A 27,124-nucleotide genomic window follows, 5' to 3' on the forward strand; every position below is an offset into this window, starting at 1 on the left:
CAATCGGTGTTTACTTTCACTTACCTTCCTAGAATGAAGGTATCTGGCTCCTTCACAACAACCAAACTAGCACTAGGCATAATTTGATACTGAAACGGCATATATCATGTGTACTTCATGTTTGCAAGGATCTAGATATATCAAACTTGCATCTAGAAACCAAGGTCTAAGAGGTATTGAGTAAAGTGTAGTGTGGGAGAATAGTCCACAGCTTCGAATTTCCAAATCATTTTCCTGTCATCTAGGAAACCTTAATGAGCAGAAACTGAGTGAGTGGCATTCCAGCCTTTTGAACTGAAGACACCATCAACTATAAGCATTTATTGCAAATTACCATACATCCTCAAACTTTTAATTGAGGATATTAAATATGATTTTGTGGACCTGTATTCACAGATCAAGTGTGCACTGCCCACAGTCTAGAAACCATTAGTCCCGTATCTCAGTAGTTTGTTGAGGCAAATAACCACTACTTTCCATCTCAGTACAGGACCATGCAAAACTGTTAAGTACCTACAGAAAACACAAATTAGACTATTTCTTTCACTGGTAATGAAAATAGTTAACAATCACGAAGGCAGAAAACCCACACATATTCCTAAAGAATCCTCTAATTGGAAGAGAAAGCTTGACAGGTTCAGCATGAAATCAAAATTCTCCCCCCTCTGCTTTAGGCCACTTGTCTCGTCCCTTCCCTATTCTCCAGCTCGGATACGAGTGAGTATTCTGCTGCAGGAATGACCTGGGCTGCTTACACTGCTAAGGAGCTTTTCTGGATGAGCTGGGTTTAAAATAATAATGGATTCACAGCAAAACAAATTAACATTGGATCTGGAACAGATGCTCATACACCAGGTTGATGTAACTGCTGTGTTGAAACAAGGATCTTGCCACCAGCTCTGGAGCTGAATCCAAGATTCAAAGAAGCACAGGAGAGAGATTTTAAGATGTTATGATTTTGTGTGTATATACATGTATATATACACACAGAGACACATGCTAAGCTGCTTTTCTGAATCTCTTCTAAAATATGTCTCTTTCTTGAAAATTGTCTTTTTTGATCACTTCAAAACCAATGAGCTGTAAAGTCTGTAAAAACAGAGAGAGTGGGTTTTTTTGTTTTGTTTAAAAAAAAACAACAAAGGAACCAGCTTTCCAGAGAGACTCTGCAGCCTGCACGTGCATTTGCTGGAATCCTTAAAACGTTAATTTCTCTTCCCTGTTCCTTAATGGGCTTAAGGTTTTATTACACATGTAACATACTTTTCAAACTCTTGCTGCTTTGCACTTAGATGGTCACTATATATGAATTTTCTGCTTCAAACTGAGATCACCAACAGGAATCAAGAAAAGAAAAAAATCGTTAATTTGAAAAGTATCCTGTGAATACTCAAGTGTATTCTGAGTATTTTTCACCCTCTTTAGAGGCATCAGAAAATAGCTAACATGGAGATGGGATATCCAAGAAATGCATCAACATGGAGGCAGTGCTGAAGATCCTTTCTGAAGATAGTGGCTGGAGTTTCTTCTGTCTTCAGTACCACAGTACTACTAGTTGGAGTCAGGAAGAAATATTACTCTGAGATTAACAGTTATCTCCTATAAACTAAATTTCACTGTAATTTTGTCACACAGATATAGATCTTTTCCCCAAAAAACTGGCAAACAACTGTTAATACAGCTTACTTGGCTGTCTGAACTCTGAACCTGCATTAGCTCAGGGTTTATTTTCTTGTGGCCTAATCAAATGTCTCACTTTGGCACAGACACCCATGGTAGCTGGGAGTTGCCTTTCTGTGCTGTCCTGCATCAATTTTCTTTATGTGGCAAGAAGGAGAATGTTTTTTTTTTTTTTTTTTTGGGGGGGGGGGTGTTTGTTGTTGGGTGTCTCCCCCCCCCAATGTAGCATTGGGGAAAATCCTAATGAAATACTATAACTAATTTTATAAAAAGAAATTTGGAATCTGCCTGGTTTATATGTTTGAGGCAGAATCTTTTGGCACGCTCTTCCTTAGCAGTGGTCCAAGCAAAAATCCAGCTACCAAAGAGAAGTGTCACAGAACAAAGCTTATCACACAGATGCAACTAAAATATTCATTTTTCTTTTATGGTATCAAGTGAAGATATTTAAGACGTGTTAATACCTTATTTGTTTTATTGCATTATAAGTCACTATCTACCAAGAAGTACCCCACCACATGATGAAGCCAAGATGGGCATCCCATCCCAAGAAAGGCTGAATCAGCTGCATTATGTGACCCAGTTTTCACTCTGATGTAAAGAATTAAAACCTCGGGTCATATGGGTACACTGAAATGCACAGAAAACTGCCACATGCAATGTTATCATTGCCAGATTAGTTCTTAAAAAGATACACTGTGCAATTTTGAAAAAATCTGAGCACACAGATTAGTTAGTGAGAATGATTATTCACATGTAATTTTTTCTAACCTTGAAAAAAAGGCACATTGTTCAAAACATGTACACAGTTTTAATAACATTTGAAAATTATTAATGAAATATTCAGAGGAGACAGTTTTGTACGCTGCAAACATTTTAATGATTACTGTTGAGCTTACACATTGGGTTTTTTCTTTTTCTTTTTAAACTTCAAACTGCAACAATTTAAATAAATGTTTATAATATACAAAGAAAATACAACCAAAAGTAAAACTTGCTTTAAGTGTGCCTTGCACTAGGAACCAGTGTTTTTTTAATAGCTTTATTGTTGAGCTGCACAAACACACTTAAGAATTTGATCTTTAAGCAGGGCATTTGAGAAATTAAAATATATTCCCACTTGAAAGAGAGGGGGAAAAAAAAAAAAAAAAAGGATGTGCATGATTATATGCAAAAACCCACTAAAATACTCCAATAGTGCAGGCACCATTAAAAAAGAAAAAGCTGGAGATGCCCATTAACTCTAAGTTTTAAGGAAGCAAGTTTCTGACCAGTTAGCTTAAAGCCAGCAAAACAGGGATCAGTGATGGCAACTGTAGTGTACAAGGTATTAAATGACGAACTTTACACAAATATACTGTTAGAAATTTGTATCAGTGAACACTGAAAATCTGATGATCTGTTCTATGGAACAGTCAAACAGAACCACCTTAATTTCCAGTTGTGCAAGCCCTTGAAGCATCACACAGTGTTCTGTGCCAATTTCTTGCTGGCTGTGTAGTTACAAGGATTTATTTTTGTCATTAGCAGCTAACAAACTTATTCCACATGTTCCTAAAGCCTCACAGGTGGAAAAAAAGGCAAGTCTTCAGAGCACAGCGTGGAGATCATATTTTTTGCACACAAACACAAGAGGCTTCACTAGTATCAAAAAACACTTTCTCATGTCCCATGTTGCAGTCAGCAGCTCAGTTGAGATGGAAGCCTTTCTCCATTGTAGCAGCTAGCAGGCGCTCTCTCATAATCTCCTCAGAAGAATACTCAGGCAGCTTCAGGTAATGCACACATGTATTCACAGATGGGTAACTTGCATCTGTAGCATCAACCTGAGAAAAAGGAAGAATAATTATTACTGCAGTTGTTCACAATACTTTATATGGAAGTTAAAAGTTGTCAGGTCCTCTCATCCATGGAATTAACTACATGCAGAACACCAGGATGTCAAGAAACAATGGCATCACAAAAGCTTCAGAGCAACTTATAATTTTATCTACTTCATACGTTTAATTCCTTTATAGTAAATATGAAGTCAAATAAGAAGCCTGGAACAGAGGTTAGCACTGAAAGCTTAGCATAGTGGTGTAAATGAGGAACAATAAGAAATATCACTGATTTCTCTCTAAAGTGGCAAAGATTACATTTGCAAGCTAAAATAGCTGGTTTGAAGGGTAATCTGAAGCCGCCATACCTTGCGTACAACAGTGAGCCGAGGATGAAGGTTTGCCAGTCCTCCTGGTGGGAGTGTTGAACAACCAGTGGTGAACTGGAGAAAAGCCTTTCTTTCATCTGAAGACATACCACACAAAACTCTTACAAATCGAAGGAATCCAGGGCTAAAAAGAACAAACCAAAAAAACCCAGCTGTGATAACATAACAAGAGAGGTTTTCATTACAGGTTCTCTTAATTTGAGACAGAACAATGAGTATCTTTAGTCAAGTGTAAAGTAGTCACTAAGGTTCCAGTGCCTGCTCAGTACTGAGTTAAGCATAAAACATTAAAAAATGATTAAAATGCTTCTTTAATCTCTTTGCTGGATATTACACAACAAAATCTGTAGGTAGATAAAACCTTTTCTCCATCCTTATCCTGCAGTATTATTTGGGTTTCTTGTGTATGAACTTGTAGAGAAGCAGACAGAGCTCAAACCTAATCTATGAGAAGAATCCAACTGACCCTCATCTTAAGAACTTTTCTGTACCACTTCTGTAGTATAAAGCCACTTTCATTTGTATATGATTTCATTTCTATCCTGTTAAAGGCACCTATACAAGAAAACAAGAAAAATATAACACTGACGAAAAGGATCTTCAAAGAATCCTGCAAATACCACTGCTTTCATCCATATCAACCTGTGGGGTGAGGGGGAGGAGAGGGCATGAAGAAAGCACAGCCCAGTGCAGTGCACCAGCAGATATCAGGCACTGTATCTCAGCTGGATCTTCACACACTGGCAGGGTCAGCTGAAGAACTCCTCCACAGAGCATCTGACACTGATTAGGATCCTTCAGCATGCTTATACTAACACAGTTCCATAAGTAATTTGTATGTCATTACTACCATACATGACAAGCAGCAACTCAACCAATTTGTCTTTTGCATGTAAGGAACATTCTGGACATATTGACACACTACATATCTTTTGGTTACTATTTTGCAATGACACAAAATATAATTACCTATCTCGTGTATAGCCCAGTTTAGGTTCAGTATAGTTGATGATATCCTCAGCTGCCCAAGAAGGCGATTGATTTCCACAAAGAATCATCTGAACTTCTTCATGGCTGAAGGAACTCAGCTTCTCCATTGGGAAGACTCTATTAAAGCCATCTTTAATTTATACAAGATACAGTTATAAACATTAGTCAAGACAATGTTTAAAAAATAATTTCAGCTTTTCAATTATATTTTAATCAAACCAGAATCAAATCTACAGTTTCTTACATAAGGAGAACTGGGGGCTAATGCTACCTTTAAAACAAGATTAATAATGGCATGACTAATGCAAAGGTGTTAGGAAACAAATCTCTCCTCTACTGCATTCTTACTTTAAAAGTTTGTTTTTGAAAGCTATTCTATGCCACCACTTTAAACCAGGCCACCCTGAACACCAATGAGTCCACCTAAATGCATACATAATCTGCCATAGTCAAAATTACCTCTGAATGCCTCCATCTGTTTCTGTATACCAGTATGCATGCAGAAGTCAAACATGAGATCTACATACTCCTCTGCATTATCCATTGTTACAGTCTGTAAACACAACACAAAAATACTGTAAGACTTCATTCTGCATTAAAATTACTGCAGAGACAGAATATTGTTTAAATTCTAGAGATCGGTTGTTTCCTTACCTCATCTTCACCACCTGGTTTGAGATCCACAGCTGTAAACCCATATACTTTGGAGGAAGGGCAAAACTGAAAATTTAGACTTCAAAACAGAAAGAAAGTTACTAACTGGAAACAAGTGTGCTACTGCTTTTGCAAATACACCAGATTGTAAATCTGCCCTGCCATCTCCCCCCAAAAGAAAGTGTCTCACCCCATCCCACTGTGAAACACTTGTTTATTGATCATTCTATATATACATGAACAGTGGTACCACAGCAGAAAACTACAATTAGTAACAGACTACGCAGATAAGAGATGTTTCAGATCTCTAGTACACACATGTGTGTATTCACCCACTTTATTTGGCTTTGACAACTGTCAAAAACTTCATACAGTTTGATATCTATTAGCTTTAAAACTACTCAAACTGTTTAATTCAATTCACATAAACTCAAAGAATCCTTTACAGTATTTCCAATGTTAATAGTCATAAAGCATAAACCATATTAGACATTTTGGCCTGTCAATGGCCCTGCTTGCTCAGTCATGCTAAAGTCAAAAAGGCCACGAGCCATCACAGAACTCTACCCTTGCAAATCTTGTGGCATAACAGGATCTAAATAACCTGGTTGAAAACAAACAGTTCTGCAGACCTCCAGATTCCACATTTATTACAAATTTTTATTATACTTATATAAATTGTGTTTACGTTGCAAAAAGTAGAAAAAACCTTAAAGCCAGGTTTACAACTGTGTTATGTGAAAGTGGCACAGAATCAGCACTGCAGCTTTAAAATTAGCTGTCATTAAAATAGGTTGCTTGTAAATTAGCCGTTGGTAAATTAGCCCTGCATCAAGCTCTGGGATGCCAAAGATAGGGTATTGCTGGTAACTAAGCTAACTGAAACTCAGCATCTCCAACCTATACACAGTCACTACCCTGTCTTTTAAAGTCTTGAAATGGATGATGTCAAATGCTCAGAGGAGTTTTATTTCCTTTGGCAAGAGATTTGGCATAAAATCTATTAGGAGACATATTTAGGACTACCACTCTGTTGGCTCTTAGGCTGTGTATATTCAAAAGGAAGATCTATTTCTCATTTAAATATAAACAAGTAATTCTAAAACTAAACTCTAAAGTTTAGTATCATCCAGCTGTGAAGTACTGCACAGCAGCTACCTGTCATACAACTAGGACTGAATAACATATAATATTAACGGTAGAATAACGATTGTTATTTCACAAGAAATAATTTAAAACTACAAAAGATGACACCCTGTCACAAATTCACAACATCTGACTACTTTTACTTCTTTAACATTTGTTAATCTTTAGAGTGTTTAATATGGGTCCAAACTCTGCACTGCATGTCTATTAATACAATCCCAAATTTCAGAGGGGCTCTGCCTTCCTCCAAAGGGTCTTCAAAATACAGGATAAATCTGAACAGTTTTCATAACAAAGTTGCTTACTGGTGCACATTCTTTGTAAAGGTCTTTACAGGTATTTGGGTGTTTCTACACAAAGTCATAAAGGCATCACAGTGCAGCCACATTTAGGTTGAAAGATTTAAAGATTGAAAAAAATGGGAATGGAAAAAGTCCTCAAACTAAGGAACAAGAATATAGCTTCAGATAGCAAACTGGATTTTGCTGAACCTCTAATGATTGCATTTTTTCCCCCAATGATACTGGTTAAAATGGAAAAATCATCATTTTTAATTACACATACCAACGTTCATTTATACCACAGTACCATTTTTATATTTACAGATAAACATAAAATCTCTTACCCCAAATCCTCTATGCTAAGTGGAGGCCCAGAACCTGATGGATTCTTCAGCATTAATTCCTGTAGTTTTGTGTTTTTTTCATCTTCAGAAAGACTTTTGTTGCTTAAAATTTGACGCCTTTTAATTGCAAGGTCCTTAATTTCTTTTAAAAATCTAGCTCTATGTGGATTTACTAATTCAAAGTCTTCCCATGTTAGAATTCCATTAAACCAGGCAGGGGGTTTAGGTTTCGGTGGATCAAGAATAAATTCTGATTTGGAGTCTTCTTCCAGACTTCCTACTGACAAGGAATCATGCCCTTCTTCTGTGGAAGCCTCCGACTGACTTTCAGTACAGTGCAAGTCTCTGTCACCCCGTGATTCATATATCAGCTTACTCATGTTACTTTTAATGTCTCCCATACACATGAGTTTAAAAAAAGGCTTAGAAATGGGCAAATCCACAAGTCTGTTGTCCTGAATGCATTTAGCCAAGAAAATTCCAAGGAAATGAAAGAGTTTGGTTATCCTTTCAAGTTCATCACTATCTTGTGGGAATGGTGCTGTGAAGAGTCCACACGATCTCTGTACATAGTAGCCTGGGGGTTTTAATCCACCACCAATGTCAACCTGGTTTTAATAGGCAAAACAAAAAAATAGTTAATTTTATTAAAGGTGAATTTAATTATATGCATGTGCTGTTTATCTTATTATTCTCTTTCGTTTAAAAAAAAAAAAAAAAAAAAAGGTAGGACAGCCAGCTGTGGAACAGAGTGGTCATCCTTGACCACCGTGTGTGCACTGATCATGTGTTCTTCCCTTCCTGGATATCTAGCTCATTTTTCTTTTACACAACTGCTGAGCATTTACAGTTTAAAATGCAAAACTGAAATATACCTGACGAGACTCATCATCTGGAAAATCATCATCACAAAGCCAAGCCCCCAAATCTGTCCTCTGAAATTCTGCTGCCACCAATGCGTAGAATTCCAAGGTAGGACCCAGGCCTGTTCCTTCCTCCCCTAAAAATTCAACCTTTAAAATAAATAAATAAATAAGTAAATAAAAGTTAAAAATAAAAGGAAATCCTACTGGTCAGTGTTGGTTATGGAACAGAATATTTCATATCCTGGCCATGACATTAGAAATAGCTATAAAACAGAGTTTGAAATTGCTCTGCAAGGCAGATACGCTTTACCTCTAGAACGGATTTTCTGTCTGCATGAATCTGCATGACGTTTTCTGCCCATTCCATCAACGATTCACCTCGTGGAACTTTCACTCTTTCATGTTTGAGGCGTCCAACTCTGAATTCTCCTGGATCATCACGTCGCACTGTGCTTGTGGTCCTTGTCCGTTCAACAGTGGCTTCACGTCTGTTCTGTAGCCATACAATTGCTCTGGAAAAACACACACACAAAAAAATTGGTTGTTTTTTTAAAACTTGGATGTTTACTAGCATGAAAACTTGAAATTAGCCACTACAAAAAAGTTACCTTGTTAAATACTAATTACTATGTGTTTTTAAAATATATACCTAATTAAGTATTTGTCAGAAATATCTGAAATGCCCAAATATGTGCTGCTTCATATTTTATTCTATGAGTTTAGCAAACAAATTCATTTTTAATTACTACAAAGCATCACCCTTAACTTCTGATGTAACACATCACAATCATTCATATACAAAATGATACTAAGTTTATTTATTTTTATATATATATATATATATAAATAAATAAATAAAAATAAAAGATAATGGTATAATAGAAAAAGTAGTCAACAAAAAATTTCCCCAAATTATTACAGTCTTGAAGGAATTACCTTCCTATTAAGTTGCAGCTGTGTCATGGGTTTATGTTTGGAGGGGGGAGGGAGGGTTGGCTTGTTCCCCCCCTCCCCCCCCAAGACCCTCATCAATTAGCCAAGAATAGCTGCCTCTACTAACAGTACTTAAACACAGGCAAAGTCTGTAATTCTCACGTGCACTGTGATCTGTGCAGCACAAGGCTATCATGTGTCGGTTGTTTTGCAACTGTGGACGAGCGTTGTGTGTGTAGGAATTTTAACTGTTTTCAGGATTTTAAAAGCTTAAGAAAGCTGAAAATACTAAGTAAAATAACATTCAATGTTTCCTGAAGGATATCTTTAAAACAGATTGTTTTTCTAAAACACTTTCCTTCTTGATATGCCATATATGCGTATGCAAACACTCTCTTGTGCAAGCATGCTTATTTAGGAACATGCAGGTGATAGCTGTGAGATGTGCCATCTCCTACATAAGCATGAGATAAATGTGTTTCAAGTGCTTATGCAATTTATCCAGATTAAAAAAATCTGTGTGTTGTGGAGAGCATTTAATACTCAAATCCTCTGAGCAACTCCTAACAGCCAAAGAAGCCAAGAGCAATTTTCTGGACCATTTTTCAGTGGGAAAAGTTCAAATTTTCTATACTAAGAAGCTTGCAATTTTAAAATGATGTGTCTTGCTAACAATGAGCTAGAAAAATGCAAGCTCTTTTCTCTTTGTTTTTAGATTTTTTTTTTTAATGCATCTTTTCACATTATTCTTGAGGTATTTCTAGCTGCAAGTTAGACACCACAGTAATACTTGCAACTCACTGTCTACACGCTTTCTTCCTTCCTGAAAAACAAAACTAATTCTTCCTTCTCATTATATAAAAATAAGCTGGCAAAAAGGTCTACATTGCCTGTGTACTCTCATAACTCAGTTATTCACTGCTGCAATCAAAATATTCAGGATTAGTAGGTAATGAAAAACTTTAAAAGGGTACTGTTAAATGTTTTACTATCCACATTTGTTTATCTGGTTTTGTCACAGTTCCATGATGCAAGTAATACTGACATTCAAAATAGTATCTACAAGTTCACTTTGTTAGACTTAAATGCATTAAAAATTAATGAACCTAAACAATCACCAAACCACTGTAGGAACCATAAAAGATAGGTGCTTTGGTGTATGGTTTCAAACATAACATTAACTATTACTTCACAGTTAGAGATTAATCTCTAAAATTGAACCATGTAATTCACATTTATTTTAAGAAAGTTTATTTTGTTTCCTACACCATTATGCAATGAACTATTACTACAACCCAGTAAAATTGCTGCCTGATATGATTATCCAGCTACAGGTGCAGAAATAAGTCTTCAGCTAAGAAGCTGAAAACCAAAATGAAATTTCCTGGATAATATCAAACTGCAGATAGGCTACTCATCATAAACCAGACAAAATGAACATGAAATTCTTTAAGTGTCCAAAAGTCTTTCTAAAGTTTCCCAGCATCTTCCCCTCTTTCTACTTATAAAATGCTTTATATTTGGAAAGCAAGATTTATCTTGTTAGGATAAAGTTCTCTCTAACTTAGTGAGTCAAAGAACTATTATAAAAAAATTGACAAAACAAAATAGAAGTCTGACAGTTTTTGTTTTTTACCTTGATGCTCCAAATGCTGTGCACGTGAAGTACAACTGTCTAGTTTCAAATGGAATTAAGAAAGGACACTTGCTTGTCAGCTGCTCACACCAGTCTGGCAAAGCTCCACTTGCTAGTGCCAAAGGTTCCTGGAGTTTAACACAAGGAGGTGATGGGGGGTGGGGAGGGGGGAACATTTCTAATTTTAGATTCAGACCATCCCAAAAAGTTGGTAACTAGATACTCCAAGACCCAATTCTGAGCTGAGTTTTCATCTGTGCAAGAAATGCCTTGAGTAAGTTTCTTCCTCCTCAGCAACCCCAATTCTTCCCCCTGTCCTTTTACACGTCAGGAACAAGACGTTTGCCAAGCTTCTAGGACTCAGAGTGCACTTAAGGTGTTTTGACATACACACTAAGAGCTGTACTAAATTTCTAGGACACATACTACCCAAAGCACTGTGAGGAGATCCAAGCATGTAACTATCTTGAAAGAATTATTCCTGAAATTTGCCTAAAAGCAATTATATACTACCTCCTCAATACTGAAAAATACCAAAAACCAAATTCAGTGGTCATAAAGATGATCCATGCTGAATTATTTCTATAGCTCCTTCTAAAATACAAGTTTAATAAAAAAAGACTGTGGAAATTCTAGGTATTCTAGGTGCCTGAACAGCCTGCAAAAGACATGCAAAACTGATTTTTTTTTTTTAAATGAATAATTCGGGCTACTTAACTGTAATTTAAAACCTCAGAAAGCACACTATAAAACAGTTGAGTAAATCAAGAATCTTAAGTGGTATAATTATTTTAATTAAAAAAACAATTAGTTCCATTGAAGAACTACATCTTTAAATTTTCCTTTTAATGCATCTAGTAAGTTTTCTAAATGTCAACTTTGCAAGCTCCAGCTACAATCTAGAGAAGTCTTTCCGATCGCTAATACAGTTAATTGCCTTTGATACACCACCATCAGTTTTGAAGACATACATATAGTATATCATAAAGTCAGTGTTCGGTACAGCAATGTAACTGAAGGAAAATTATGGTTCTGTATGTGGAGCTTAGCTAACAATACACATTTCCAGAGAAACCTGCTTATTTGTAGCAAGTGTAATAAAATAGTTTGTTACTATTTCTTGATTAAAAAGACAGGTTTCAGACTATATAAAGGGAGCAGACTAATTTGCAGAAGAGCTGTCATTTTTACACCTGCCATTATAAAAAAGGGTCATTTAAAGAATATCTAACAGAAAGAAGCTAGAGATTTTAACTACACTGTATTTTGTTGCTGAATTGCAAATTCAACCCTGTTTTGTAATAAACCTCATTTTTCAAGTAGGTCCCAAATCACCATTGTATTTTATTACCCTACAAGAACATATTAACAGTAGAGGGAGTAATTTTTGCCAAATAAATCTTTTTAAAAAACATACAAATGTCCATTTATGGCTTATGACATCAGCAGCAAAAACAAACAGTATTAATTTCATCCGTTACTTTCATCAACATAATCTGATATCCTCAAATATAACCTTAAAAAGTCACAGTCTGCACCTCAGTTTTCTCAAAAATTCTATACAATATTAACACTTTGCTGAAAGTCACCTAAGTTTGATTTGTAACCCCCTAAAATTCTACACAAATTTCTCAGTATTTGTATTAGATTATTAGTTCAATAAAACCTTAAATTAAATTAATTTTTATATTTTCTTTTAAAATTTGAAAGAAAAGGCCTGATTTTTCATTTCACCTTCTCCAGTTAAAATCACTGGAGGAGTCAGAGTAAATAAAGGTTAAGACCTCTGATTTTTCTTTTCTTAATCTGTTGCATACTTTTCTGAAACTCTCCAGACTTTAAAATTTAGTTTGAATACATATTCATAAAGAATAAATTACAACTTGGAGACTGGAGATTCCAGGATTGTAGTAGTAAAGTCATAACCACGTTTCCTCTTTTACTACAGATCATAATGATACTTCTGTTTCCAACTGTGTTTTTCAATTTAGAATACCTTGAAGTTTTTGCTAGAGGATATGGAATTGTCGTTAATGAAAACACAGAAATTTGCAATTCAGATGTCAAATTAAGATGACATCTACAGATGCCAGTTCTAAACTCAAACTCACTTATACCAAAGGAACCACTTGGAAGTGTGTCATCAAGCCACTTCATTATTTTGTATCACCACCTCAGCAGGGCACACACCAAAGTTTGCCTGAAATTTAAATGTCATCTAAGATCTAGATACTGTCAAATACAAAGAGAAATGCTTCCATTAAACTTGTGAGTGCTCTCTCTAGCCTGCAGAGTTCACACCTGCTTAAGCATTAAACATGTACACATATCAAGACCTATGTTGGAGAACGTGACTGATATATCTTAATAACAACTGTCTCTATTAGCAGGAACAAATTTATTCTTCATAATCAAAATATCCAGTTCTATTACAATTTTTTTTTCTTGGTATGTTTTTATTCAGATTACTCCATTTTTTATAAAATTTTCTCAACCAAAGCATAAGGAAATACATGTAGTATATGTAAGCATGAAACAATTCAAAAGTCAAAATGGCAAAAAAAAGCTATTAATTTCATATGGTCTTTAAAACAATACTACATATATATTACACATAATACATTAACGTAATACCTCAATTTGCTGCAGAATCTTTGTAGTAATTTTTTTGCTTGTGAATTCATCTGGTGGAAAGTTAAACTGAGGATGCTCATCTCCTTCTGAAAATATCAAGAGAAAGTTTTTACTTTATTTATTTTCATTAAAACTTCTAAGGAGCTCTACTAGATAACTTACAGACCTTCTTGAGAAGTGCGTGCTGTATAAGGATCACTGGCAACTATATACAAAATGCGAAGTAACTGCAGAACATCTTCCACTCCACAGGAGTTCTGTCCACTTCCAGCTTTGGCCTGAGGTTGTTCCTTTGCCAAACTAAGGATATCAGAATTCTGAAGAGTAGAAATGGTTCCCTGGCTTAATCCAGATTTTGATCCATGTTCACAAAAATCCTGTTAAAAAAAAAATTAAGAATGAAAAGTACATGCTATTTTTAGAATTGTGCACTGTAATTTAGCCATTTGAAAAAAATGAGACTCGTTACTGTGTTTAACCTTAGAGTCTTAACACTTAATTCAGTTACAGATGGTTTAAACTCTGATTCAAATGCTTTTTTAACATTACTATATTTAACAAAAGACACTGAAAAAAAAGAAAAGGAGCAAAGACTAAACTTGATACTGGAATGTGAACATACAGTTTCCTATCCACATGTCATCCCCCTCCTCCGCAAGAATCTTCAAAGCTGCAAAACAAAGCACACAGCCATTCCCAATGAAGAAAGTTTGTATGCAGACATATACCTTGTATGCCGCTATGAGCTGGGAACAATTTCTGTTTTTTCTAATGCTTTTATTAGTGCCAGTTAATTTCCAGTGGCGCAGGAAAGCTGAGTCTGCATTCTTCTGCAGGTAAGTTATCAAGTCATTCTTTGGTAATTCATCAGTGCCAAGGTACTGTTCCACATGCTCTATTGACCAGCAACCCTACAACAGGAACAACCAAATGTTGGTTTTTCCTGATTGTTAAAGTCATAAAGGTTTCACATGCATTCTTTACATTTTCTTTTTCTAAAGGAACATGCATTTATAAATATATTCACTCATATACTCTAAATAATCAAAACCTGCAGTTTTTGAAACGCTACATTAAAAAAAAACTAACAATAAGATGTGTTTTGCTTTTGTTTAAACAGCCATAAAAACATACACAAAGGCATAAAAGTCTTACCATCTTTCCACTCTCTTTCTCTTTATCAGAATCCTTCATTTCTCTGTACATGATTCTAAACATTAAAACAATGAGTTAATATTTTATATTCATAGTACATCTTATAAATACTGGTTATACTTTGACTTGTTAGAACTGAATGACATTTAGGTAACAATGTGAAAGAGAAATAGCAGCTGCTCTTTGCAGCAAAACCTACACGATTCTCTGATCCAGTAAAATTTGTTAACTCATGTTTAACTTGCATGATGTGGATATTTATCTTGCAAAACATTTAATTTATGTTTCCTTACATGAAGCTTGAGTAATCAAATAAACCTCATTGTGCAAAGTTCCCAACCCAACTTCAGGATCTTCATTACAAGTGCATCAGCTCTTTGAAATTTTGAAATTCTAGGATAGTTTGTTGCATATCAAATTAAGAGATATGCACATTTACTATTTTTATAATGCCTTCTAACTAGAAGACAGAAGTTTTGTTACAGAATACAATTTTACATGTTACAGCACTGGGCATATCTGAGAAGGATGCAAGACAGCTTAGAAAATTGTCTTGTTTTCGGTTATGTTCATTCCCTAATACAACAGAAATTATGTTGGTGTATTAAGTTGCAAGTTGCTCAGGACTGTGTCCAGTCGAGTTTTGAGCATCTCCAGGGATGGAGACTGCACAAGATTTCTGGGCAACCTGTGCCAGTGTTCAACCACCCTCACAGTAACAAAAGCCTGATGTTTCAATGGAATTTCATATGTTTCGATTTGTGCCCATTTCCTCTTGTCCTTTCACTGGCACCACTAAGAAGAGTCTGGCTCAGTCTTCTTTACTCCCTTCCATCAGTTATTTATACGCATTGCTAAGATTCCCCCTAAGCCTTCTCTTCTCTAGGCTAAACAGTCTCAGCTCTCTCAGTCTCTTCTCATATGACAGATACTCCAAGACCATAATCATCTTCATGGTCCTTCACTGCACTTGCTCCTGTATGTCCATGTCTCCTGTACTGGGGAGGCCAGAATTGGATGTAGCACTCCAGATGGGGCCTCACCAGTGGTAAGTGGAGGGGAAGGATCACCCCCCTCAACCTGCTGGCTACCCTCTCCCTAATGCAGCTGAGGGTGCTGTTGGCTTTCTTTGCCATAAGGGCACATGGCTGGCTTATGTTCAACTTGTTACCCGCTAAGACCCCCAGGCCTTTTCTGCAAAGCTGCTCTCCAGCTAGTTGGTCCCCAGGGTGTACTGGTGCATGGGGTTATTCCTCCCCAGAGGCAGGACTATGCTCTTCCCTTTGTTGAACTTCATGAGTTTCCTGTGTGCCTATTTCTCCAGCCTGCCAAGGTCCCTCTGAACAGTGGCACAACCATGTGCTGTACCAACCACTCCTCTCAGCTTTGTAACATCTGCAAACCTTCTGAGGGTGCACTCTGTCCCATCATCCAGATCACTAATGAAAATATTAAACAGTATTGGCCCTAGAATTGACTTCTGGGGTACACCACTAGTGACTGGCCTCCAGATGGACTTCAGGCTGCTGATCACAACTCTTCAAGCCTGGGAGTTCAGTCAGTTTTCAGTCCATTTCACTGTCCATTTATCTAGTCCATCCTTCATCAGTTTGTCAATAAGGACGTTATGGGAGACAGCATTAAAGCCTTGTTAAAGTCACAATAAACATCCACCACTCTCTCCTGCTCTCCCCTCACCCACTGAGCTGGTCATCTCATCATAGAAGGCTATGAAGTTGGTCAGGAAAGTTCTCCCCTTCATAAGTTCATGCTGACTAACTTCCACTAACCTTCTTGTCCTTCATACATTTGAAAGCAGTTTCTAGGATTGTTTGCTCCATCACCTTTCCAGGGATCAAGGTAAAGCTGACCAGTCTGTACTGCCCCAAATCCTTCTTACCCTTCTTGAAAACAGGAGTGATATTTGCTTTCTTCTAGTCCCCAGAAACCTTCTGCAGTCCCAGGACCTTTCAAAGATAATGGAAAGTGGCCAGCTCCCTCAGCACCTATGGGTGCATCCCATCAGGTCCCATGCACTTGTGCATGCCCAGTTTCTTTAAATGTTCCCTAACCTGTTGTCCTTCACTTCCCTCACCAGATTCAACTCCAGATAGATTTTGGCTTTCCTAACCACATTCCTGTGTGCTTACATAGTGTTTCTATATTGCCCCTAGGTAACTTGACCCTGCTTTCACTTCTTGCATGCTTCTTTTTATATTTTGAGTTTTGTCAAGAGCATGTTCATTCATGCAGGCCTCCTGCTGCCTTTGCTTGACTTGCTGCACATCAGGATGGACTACTCTTGAGCTTGGAGTGGAAGATTCTTCAAAATCAACCAACCCTCCTGGAACTTTCTTCTCTCCAGGACCATGGGATTCTTCCAAGCAGATCCCTAAAGAGGCCAAATTCTGCTCTCCTGTGTAAGTTACTTTTGAAATATTATTAACAAGTCACAATTGAACATTAGAGGTTATGACTTTTGTTTCAAAGTAATCACAGCTTTAAAACCAAAAAGGACATCCTAACATAAGTGAAAGAAAAACTAATTCTAGAACTATTGCCTACAGAAGTGAAGGAAAAAAAGTCATAACATTGTTTCACACTTGTTTCCTAATCAGTCAGTTCCTAACACTGTTCTATACAGAATAATAAACTTGTAAGCTTACGTGTAGGTTGGCTCCCAAATACGTCTAAGTTTGTCCGATTTCACGTTACCATTACAGGAAAGCTGTAACAATTTCTGTACATAGTAAAAGATGGTAGATCGAAAGTTTGTTAGGGGCAACTCTACTTCACGAGTTGTTCCAAGACCCGAAACTTTCAAGGTAAGTGCTAAACGAGGTGATGGCATGCACTCAACCTCTTCCAAAAGCTCTGAATGAGGTGTACCTGCATGTGAAAAACCATTTGAGGAGCTGTTAATACAAAACATATAAAGCATGACAAGCTGGCTTAAGCATTTAATAAAATGACTCAAAAAGAAAATGTAAAGACTTCCTGCACTTATGCCAAAAAGATGATAGAGAAGTGCTGTTATAATTCAGTATGTGATTAAAGTTAACGTTTTTGAAATCCATATTTATCCCTTTGTCTTGATAACATCCCCTTTGAAATTAACACAGCACTTGCCTTGTTCCCTTTATACATAGTGTCTTTCTGTTGTATTAGCTCCTTTCAGTTCACCAAAATCAACAATGGTTCATTTCCACATATGCCTACATTATGTAATATCTTCTGGAAGGAACAGTGAATGCACCTACACTGCTAAACAAGAGTGCGCTAAGGAGCAAGACCAGATGCTAAGCAGATGGTCATGCAGACCGCACAGTTATATTAGCTTTTCCCTTGCTTCTGCTTTGGACTGTTTCAACAAGCCCTCTCAAAATCAAAGCTGTTCTGGGACAGCTCAATACACAGATCATTCCCTGCAAGTGGAAACAGACATAGCAAGAAACCCATCACTAATCTGAGTTTTTAAATTCATGAGTATGCTTATCTTACAAAGCATTTAATTTACTTTTCCTCAGATAATGCTTAGATCTGCAGAGGCAGATTAAATTCTTATTCAAACAGAGAAAAGTTAGACAGCCACAAGAACACATTGTACCAATTAATAGTGATAGGATCCCTAGACTCCAGTGGGCCATTAACCATCCTAAAGCCAGAGCAAATATCACAAATGTTTTGCTGGCATACCCGGTGGAGGGATTTCGAGGTCAGTTGTTTGTTGAACATTAGTTCGACCAGGTCTTGGGTCAAAAGCAGGAACCAAAGCAGAAAACTGCCTTTTCAATACATAATCATCATCCCATGTTCTTCTACGGCCTCCTTTGGTTTCGTATTCTTCTTCTTCCTATCAAAAAAGGTTCGTTTTTAGGTTCTCCTATAAAGAATCACTTGATCAAAAATTTGAAATTTAGCTATGAAATACAGCAGTAATGTAAACTAAAGCTGATGCTAAAGATATCAAAGCTGATGCACAACAGTATTTTTTCCATTTTATTGCTCAAGCAGGAATCAAGAAAATTAAGCAAAACTGCTCACGTACAGAAACCAGTATTACTGGGCTAACCTTAGAACAGAGGTCTTTACAATTTCTGGAAAGAATGAAACTTTCCATGAAGCACCAGAACAATGCAGGGAAATACTAAGTAGCGTAGACCAAACCATAAAACTTTGGAATATCAGAAAGATTCAATTAATCAATGGTGTCAAAATAAATGCATTTAACTTTTCTAAAACCAAGAACTTTTTTTTTTTAAATGCATATATTGATATATAATGTACACACATTTATCCACAGACGTAATCAAATACCAAAATACTGGAACTATCATAGTGGGAAGAAATTTAATTTTCAACAAGCCTTAGAAAATATAAATTGCTTATGACCTATTTAAAACAGGCTTTTAGCCTGTTCAAATCCTTGTTGAGAAGAATTATACAGTATGTCAGAAGGAACAGGACTGGAATCCATAACCAGGATAGTTTTCTTTTGCAGATCTGATTCTTGCTGTTTAATCTTAAGCAAAGATTAATGTACCATTTCTGCTTCTTCCCGTGAACAACAATAGTAACTCCATTTAACAATTTCTGAAAAGTGACCCCTACAAACTGGGGTTTTTTGCAGCATAGCTCTGTTTATGCAGTACCACATTTTTCCATTTTTAACAACTTTGTATCTTTGTGCAGAAGGTGAGATAAAGCAGTATTTAGTGATGTATTTGAGTTTCTACTCAAATACATAATCACGGTAGTTTAAAAATGTCTAAAAACTTGGTTAAATGCTTAAAATGTGTGCATTAGTCACAAGTAGTTGATATAATTTCATAGAATATTAATTTACATTCATTATAGTAACAAACATTAAATTATCATTAGTGAGGTCTTATTTCTCCTCTTAAATCTTACAAAATCCATTCTGATCACTTTGATGGGCACAGAAGACCAAGCATTCATCATACCAGAAGAACCAAATGAAAAGACATAAATCACAATAATAGGCAAGACCTGCATGGACTGATTTGCCATTTTGTTTTGTTTAACTTTTTTTTAAAGAGATATTTCATCTGACATACTTGCACAGGATTACAGTTAAGCACATCCTGGAACTGTATCACTACAAAATTCAGCAGCCTACCTGCAAAACTACTCCTTTCATCAGCACAGTACTAGTGATACATCATTTCTACTGTCTGTCAGTGTGCTTCCAGGCTGCTTTTAGGATGTTAGTTTTGGCCTACAAGGTCTGAGGGTCTGTCAGCATTCAGAAACACTTTTCTCCACATGAAATGTTGAGGGCAGTACAATCATTTGAATTGGTACAAAAAAGGTCTGTCCTGCAAGCTGTAATATCTAGTGGGGCCTTGAAATTTTAAGTTCAGCACACCCACTTTAATGTATAAGAATAACAGCTCTGTAAATACTCAGAAAATACGCAAGAACAGGGAAAAGGGACAAAGAAGTGTATTCTAAAAGGTCTTTTTGGTAGGGATTCAATTTGCAGCTGCAGAGCAGTGCAACATGATTTTAACTTGGGCATTTCATTAAGTGTCTTAATGGGCAGGTACTTCAAACTTGCAGTCCTAAATCTAAATAGATTTGTTTTAATTAATAGAAAAATTATAGCTTGGACCCCATATGGCCAAGAAAATCTGTGAATTTTTCCTGTTCTGTATGCGTCTGTTCGCATAGATGATATCTTCATTAAGTTAAATGACTATACTGTACCATAACTTCCTCATATTCTTGGTCTTCTTGATTATCATCTTCATTTTCATCATCTTCTTCATCTGGTTCAGGTAGATCCTCATCATCATCTAACTCTGCCAATAGAGTACTAGCTCGGCAGCTATCAAGAAAATCTACATACGTATATATATTTACACATAGGAGGGAAAAAAAGAAAAGAGACAAGAATCACTCAAAGTAAAATTTTGAAAATTAAAAACAGAAGCATTGGGAAGACTGAAAAAACAAAGTCTCACTTAAAAAAAATAGCAGACAGAACTAAAATATTGCTGATGGCATAAAAAGATTAAAAGCTCTGATAAAAGTATACACTGACAAAAAACCCAGGGGTCTAGCTCAATAGCATAACTAAAAAGAGAAACACTTAACTTTACTATGATTAAGAGTAATCAGCAACTTTTTTTCCATTTGCTTATAATCAAACATTTTATAATTTCACTTATTTTAAATGTACAAAAGAACACAAAAACTGGTACACAAATGTATACTGTCTGATTCTATGTTTAACTAATTTTAAAAGATGAATACTAGTATATTTTCCACTAAGAATGTGTGGCTTTGACCTCAAATTATAATATAAAGAACCTTTTAAAAATAAGTATTTAATAGCAACATTTTAAAAGATAAAATTGCTAATGCATTTCTGTAAAAAGAATCTGCAGACTGATACATAATTCAATTTCACTCATCTAGTACTAAGATTCAAAAACTAAACAAAACCCCAAATAACACAGAAATTGACAGCTGTTCAAGGTGGACTATAATAGGGATGAATCTTTGTACTTTAACTTTTTTTTTTTTTAAATATACATACAAACTATATATCCAACCCAAACACTATCTGAATTGTTGCCAAGGTCCCAACAGAAACTTTATGGATGACTCCCAAAATCTATTGACCCAGCTGTTCACTTTAAGACTTGTCACCCAATCCAAATATAAAATGAGACTTAAAAATTAAAAGAATATACAGAAATGGCACATCCTGATATCTTAATCAACCCCTCCAAAGGGCTTAATTCTAATGCCCATTGAAATTACTGGATTTTTTTTCCCCAAACAATTTCCATGGGCTTTAAGACAGGCAACAAAACAGAACACAGTTTCTACTTGCTTTGTCCAAACAAATTTTAAAGAATTCAAGTATTTCTTCCTTCAGGAATATCCCACAATCCAATAATCATTACATTAAAAATATTTTCCCATATCTAGACCATTTTCCCGTATCTAGACCAGGTTTTTCTTGACTTCATTTTATCAACTTAATTCTTAGATATTATCACTCAACTTGGACAACCAAAATCTCCTTTCTCAGTATTCATATCCTCCAAACATCTATGGTCCTGCTGTCTAAATTTAACACAGAGTGCCCATATAACTCCGGATTTTGTTCCTTGAATCATGTAAATCCATTCTCCATGTCATTTTAATTTCTGTGTTCCAACTTGTCACAATTACTATGGTATTGAGCGACCTGGAATCTCATACAGTACTGTGTATGAGAGTACATGTGTAATGGCTAGTGCTTTTCAATCATGGAGTAATACAGGTACCTCAGACTGAGCATGTAACATGCTAATACAATCCAAAAAAACCAGTTTGATTTTAAGTAGAGGCCTATATACAAACTACATTAGATACTAAACTCACTTGATTAAGGACAATTAAGTGCCTAAATAAAGCATATCATTAATAATAAGCATATGGGATAGAAATTGCTGAACTACAAAGAACTAAAACCAAGGAAATACTACTATTTTAACATTATTTTACTTGAGTACTGCCTTACAGAGCTAGCAATATATGAAGAGCTCAACTTTCAAACACTTTTCAGAAAATAAAATACTACATGAAAAATCATCACAAAGGGAGAAAAGGAAAAATCATTCATGGGAGGTCTACTTAAGTTCATTTAAAAATGAAACTTACCATATAAAGAATATTCTGCCTCCTGACCTGTATCGCTCTCACTAGATGTTGATGTTAGGCTAGTAGTTAGGGTATTACTAAGCGACTGACCAACAGATAAAACTGTAGTTGCTGTAGCTACATTGCTGCTGCTAGTAACACTGGATGTAGACATGGTCACTGTTGATGTGGTACCAGTTGTAGTCAGATTAGGAAAACTTTGGGCACCCATAAGAGGAGAAGCTATAGATAAAGATATGGTAAGTTAAAATAAATGATTTGATGATTTGAAGAGTACAATTTACATGCATGAGTCCTGTGTTGAAAATATATTTGGGCTTGAAAAGTCATCAGATGTAATGTGTTATTTTACAATAAGGAATAACAGACTAAAGAGGAAGGAATTTCCTGTGCAAAAGGGCACACTGCAATCTATACGCCCGCTTCAGAGCATATTCCCTTGCATACATTTAAAGCAAATAATTTTATTAAATAAATCCCAGAATCCCACTGTAAATCTGAAATGACTTCATTTCGTTTTGCTTAAAGAGAAAGCAACATACGAAAGGTATTACTGAAATCTGTTACTTTAAGCTCAAAGCCTGTTTTATCTCTAACATCAATATAATTTAAGCTATACAGGAAAAACAATTCAACTATAAATGAATGAAGAACATAATAGACAAATTTCAAACTGATGGTATTTGTGCATTTTTAGTTCTTAAAGCAACTCTGACTTGTTATCTTTCGCACAATTATTACTGCATGTATTCATCATGGGCAAAAAGCTTGAGTTGGCAATACTGTGGAAAAAAACCATAACACCTTAATTATGTTGGATAGTATATATTAAATGATTTTCAAACTAATCAAATAAAAACTAAGAAGTTACCTTCCTACACATTCAAATAAATAAGATGAATGCAGGGCATTTTAATAACTGAAACAAATTAACTGTAAATTTCAGAAATGTACATTTAACAATGTACATGTCTGAAATGGTATAAGCTATATTTACGAGCAATTACACATTAGCATCCCAATCCTGGAAACATTTACTCATTCTTATTTTCAAATACAGGAAGATAATCATATGTTCTCATGTGCATATTTGGGGGGTCAGCTATTCTTAAATTTAATCCCTACATTCTTCAATCTACTTTTTCTAAAATCTATCAAATGCAAATTTTGCAGTTATAAAAGTAAGCATTTTCATTATTGCAGCTTTTGCAAACTGAGGCATTGCTTTAAAAAAAAAAGATATAATCAATAAACTGAATTTCAGACTACTGTTATTGATTACAGCAAAGGTTAATATACTTGAAGACAACTATAACACAAACCAAAAGATTCTTCCCCTAAGTATGTTTGGTAATTTTTGGGGAAAAATAAGTGTCTCTGCCTTTTTGTTACTGTCTGCCAGATACTGTCTTCTTTTTTTCCCCTAAAAACTTAAATAATTTACAAATAAAAATAGAAAAATGCAAAAACTGGCAAAGGTGATCTAGACAGACAGCACTTGAAATGATTTCCACATGTGGGAAGCAAGAGAGTGAAATTTAAATTTAGGGGTGTTACGTAAGCCATATGCTCATCTCAGAACAAGAAAGCGTGGAAAATTTCTGATCCAAAGGTTTTTGTTTTGGTTTCTTTTTTTCAATTATTTAAGAACTTGAAAGTTCTAAGTTCAAAAGCTTGAAAATAAGTTGTTCAGTATACACATCTTCCATCCCCTTCTACTAACTAATAACAGTGAACTCTCTGCTGGTGTAATAAGGAGAGAAAGAAAAAGCCATTAAATATCAGCATTTCATTTGCACAGCTCCTAAGAATGAATAAAAACCGGCTAGCCTAGACACAATTCAACTCCTGGCAAATTCTGATTTTTTAAATGCAATCGCTACAGCAAATCTGAAGAGACTCATATCACTAATCATGATTTCAGGAATTTTTTTCTGGACAGGACAATTTTTTTTCTTTTCTTTTTAAAGAAAATACAAGCTTTTTACAATGTACTTAGATAACTTTGGCAAAATTGCTCAAATTTAGTCTCCAATCTGTTTTTGAGGCATGAGTTAGCATTTATGTTTTCTTTTAGTATAAAATCTATTAAATAAAATAATTACTACATGAAGGATAAATTTAAAGTGTCAATACATTTTAATATTAAGAACATGGTAAATAAAAAATTCGATTTATTTCCAACTTTATCACTGCACGATATCAAATATGCATGAAAGCTGTTAAACATTCTGTTAAATCATCTTATAACATTCTTCGAAGCTTCTCTCTTTCTCTCCCCCCAACACAAAATAACTTCAGGATTACCAGCACTGAATATCTGCCTAAAAGGACCAATAATGGAAATCTTCCCTTGGTTATCTTACTAATACTTTTAATCCAGGCTGCAAGCATTCCTGCCCTCCAAGGTGTCACAATATGAATGTAAGAATATGCAGGAAAGAACTCCCCAAGATAAAAGGAAAAAACCCTACCATCATTAAAAAAAGACACAAAATTAAGAGTGTTAAAATCAAACATTTTTCAATAAGAAAGTCAAAAAAAAAGGGGGGGGGCATACAAGTCTAATAAGAATTTGAGTGCTTCTTTCTGGATAATTTTATTTTTCCTAACCTGCGTACCTCATGCAATGCAGTTCTCCACTTTAAACACTATCCCCGAACACTGAAGAAAACACAGAGTTAGGCGAGGTGCTAGCTCAGAAAGGAGGGCTCCAAAAGCTCAGAAGACTGAACTTGCTCGCAACAAGCACATTAACTTACCTGCTGAGACCTTAATTCTCACATATAATTTGAAGACATGCAAAAAGTTAAAGCATGTACATAAACCCATCTAAATCAGTGATAGCTACAAACTTCCTTAAAGTTACCATGCCTGAACAGTTTGCTGAATTTGAGTCCTATGACTGTACCATCTTGAGAAAGCGCACATGCTATTAGAGTACATTTAAACATACTGTATGAATTCACTAAAAATTTCATCATACTGCAGTTTATTTTTAGTTTTTACCGTGTCATTAGTTCCTAAGCTTAGACAGAGAATTAACAGTGTGCAGAAACTTCCTTCTCTGAGGAAAATGAAGAAATAGCAAAAAACAGGCAGATACAAGGTGAATGTGTCAAACCTACACAGAACAGAGCAGAGCAGAGGAGTGTCCCACATTAGCTGCTGCAGCTAGTCTCCCAGCCCCTTGAACTACACCATACCATCACTCTTCCTAAGCATGCAATAGACATCAAGTTCTTTTCTATGTGGTAGGTACCACAGTATAATTTGGCATCACAAAAAGAAAGAGCAGTTACAATGAACTCCATGAACTCTTCAGGAGTTTTGTAAGTATACACAAGATAGTGGCCGCTGTAGATTTATTTCCCTATTAGGGCAACAGAACCCAAACCTCTTTAAGTTTAAGGAAAGCCAAAGAAACAACGAAAGTTTCAATCAAAAATAAGTATAGCTTACTTACTTGCAGTACTCATGACATTCCTTCCCAAAGTATTAGTATTGTTATCACTGCTACTTCGGCTTAAATTCATGTTGTTTGTAGCATTGGTACGTGCAATGTTTGCTACTCTTCGTACAAAAGACTCCAGGCTCGACGTTTCTCGAGACGATAAGTTAGGAACACTTGCACTGGAGCTCATCGGTGCCCCAGCAGCCAATAAAGAACTCACTGAAAGTCTGTTACTTGCTGAAGAGCTTAGCGGTCGTTGGGAAGCTGCTTCTTTATTAGTCAGTTCAGAAACTGAACTAACATCAGGAGAGCTCACACTAACAATTCCCATGGATATAGCACTAGACTCCCCAGTTGTACGTATTGAATTATCAGGACCTAATTTCCTTTCTGCATTTTCATTTCCTATGTCTGCTGTTAAGGTGCTGGTGCTCGCACTGGAAGATGACCCTACTTCAGCCTGAGGCACGCTATCAGCAGAAGACAGAACAACAATTGGTTCATGGACGTCAGTGCCTGAAACTATATTTTGCTCCATTACACTCTCTGATCTCCGCTCCATTTTGGTCGAACCCATGCTGATGTCGCTGCTACTGGCCACGCTACACACAGAACTGCTGCTTCCTTTTCTACTTGAGGAGCCTGCAGCAGCAGTCGTCTTGTCTGGACAGTTGTTTTTCACCAAGCTGCTCCATGACTGCGTTGTGCCTGAAACAGTGGATGAAACAGGTTTGGGTGATGCCGCTGAATCAGGGTCGTACCCTGGTGCAAGCTTGAGGTCAAACTTTCCTTCTGCGCCCATACGGTAAGAGTTAGAGCCACCAGCATCCCAGGTGACATCAATCCAGCCTGGAAAGGGACAGGAGTTTGTGAGATCCAGCAGAAAGCAGACAGGAGCGTGTCAGACAGTAGCTCCACAATGTGGGATCAGCTTCTCATAAGGGCTGCATCTCTGAATTAATAAAACTACTAAATAGTCCTTAATGCCAATTAAAATGGAAGAACCTTCAATCTAAACAAATTGGCATTTTAAGATGTTGTTAAAATACACGTGACAAGCGTGTGCCATGAACGATCAGCTTCAGGGTCTGAGAATCCAGTCAAAAAAAAGTTTGCTCCAGAAGGGAGCCTGGCATACTAGGATCTCTCAAAACGCTAAGATGATTAGATTCTCTAATATCAGAAATGTATATTAAAATGTATCATCATAACTTTATTAATCTCTGTCAAGAAACTACAATTCCTTCACAGACATATTATATAATGTTGTTCTTTGTTGGATGCCTATGTATGATCATATCTACACTACAGAATACATTTTATGAAATCGGTTAGTTTGGAATTTTTCATTTTTGTAGGTTAACATGAAAGAATGAGTTTACTGATACTCAACTTTTTCAGTAATTTACAGACTCAACCAAGCATTTCTTATTCACATGAGGAGTCTTACGGCAGTCAAGTA

General features: G+C 36.0%; 1 protein-coding gene across 7 annotated transcripts in view; it reads right to left on the reverse strand.

Annotated features, from left to right (window-relative positions):
* Window positions 1–2,468: 2,468 nt before the first annotated feature.
* HECTD1 (HECT domain E3 ubiquitin protein ligase 1) overlaps window positions 2,469–27,124 on the reverse strand; it is a 67,700-nt gene continuing 43,044 nt past the window's right edge. For 4 of the 7 annotated variants that reach the window (XM_067296680.1, XM_067296679.1, XM_067296681.1 and 1 more), the window contains 18 exons: window positions 25,675–26,511; window positions 22,209–22,430; window positions 20,259–20,392; window positions 18,225–18,381; window positions 17,195–17,417; window positions 14,529–14,583; window positions 14,102–14,284; window positions 13,540–13,750; window positions 13,374–13,459; window positions 10,740–10,867; window positions 8,481–8,682; window positions 8,180–8,317; window positions 7,305–7,912; window positions 5,534–5,612; window positions 5,339–5,432; window positions 4,859–5,009; window positions 3,869–4,013; window positions 2,469–3,506 (listed from right to left, as the gene is read on the reverse strand). In XM_067296680.1, coding sequence (XP_067152781.1) covers window positions 3,369–3,506; window positions 3,869–4,013; window positions 4,859–5,009; window positions 5,339–5,432; window positions 5,534–5,612; window positions 7,305–7,912; window positions 8,180–8,317; window positions 8,481–8,682; window positions 10,740–10,867; window positions 13,374–13,459; window positions 13,540–13,750; window positions 14,102–14,284; window positions 14,529–14,583; window positions 17,195–17,417; window positions 18,225–18,381; window positions 20,259–20,392; window positions 22,209–22,430; window positions 25,675–26,511 — 3,791 coding nt within the window. In that variant the 3' untranslated portion in view covers window positions 2,469–3,368. The remainder of the gene's footprint in view (window positions 3,507–3,868; window positions 4,014–4,858; window positions 5,010–5,338; window positions 5,433–5,533; window positions 5,613–7,304; window positions 7,913–8,179; window positions 8,318–8,480; window positions 8,683–10,739; window positions 10,868–13,373; window positions 13,460–13,539; window positions 13,751–14,101; window positions 14,285–14,528; window positions 14,584–17,194; window positions 17,418–18,224; window positions 18,382–20,258; window positions 20,393–22,208; window positions 22,431–25,674; window positions 26,512–27,124) is intronic. The other 3 variants (XM_067296683.1, XM_067296682.1, XM_067296684.1) reach the window with 2 other exon arrangements.

This window comes from Apteryx mantelli, chromosome 4 (genome assembly GCF_036417845.1).
Source record: "Apteryx mantelli isolate bAptMan1 chromosome 4, bAptMan1.hap1, whole genome shotgun sequence".
Classification (NCBI taxonomy): Eukaryota; Metazoa; Chordata; class Aves; order Apterygiformes; family Apterygidae; genus Apteryx; species Apteryx mantelli.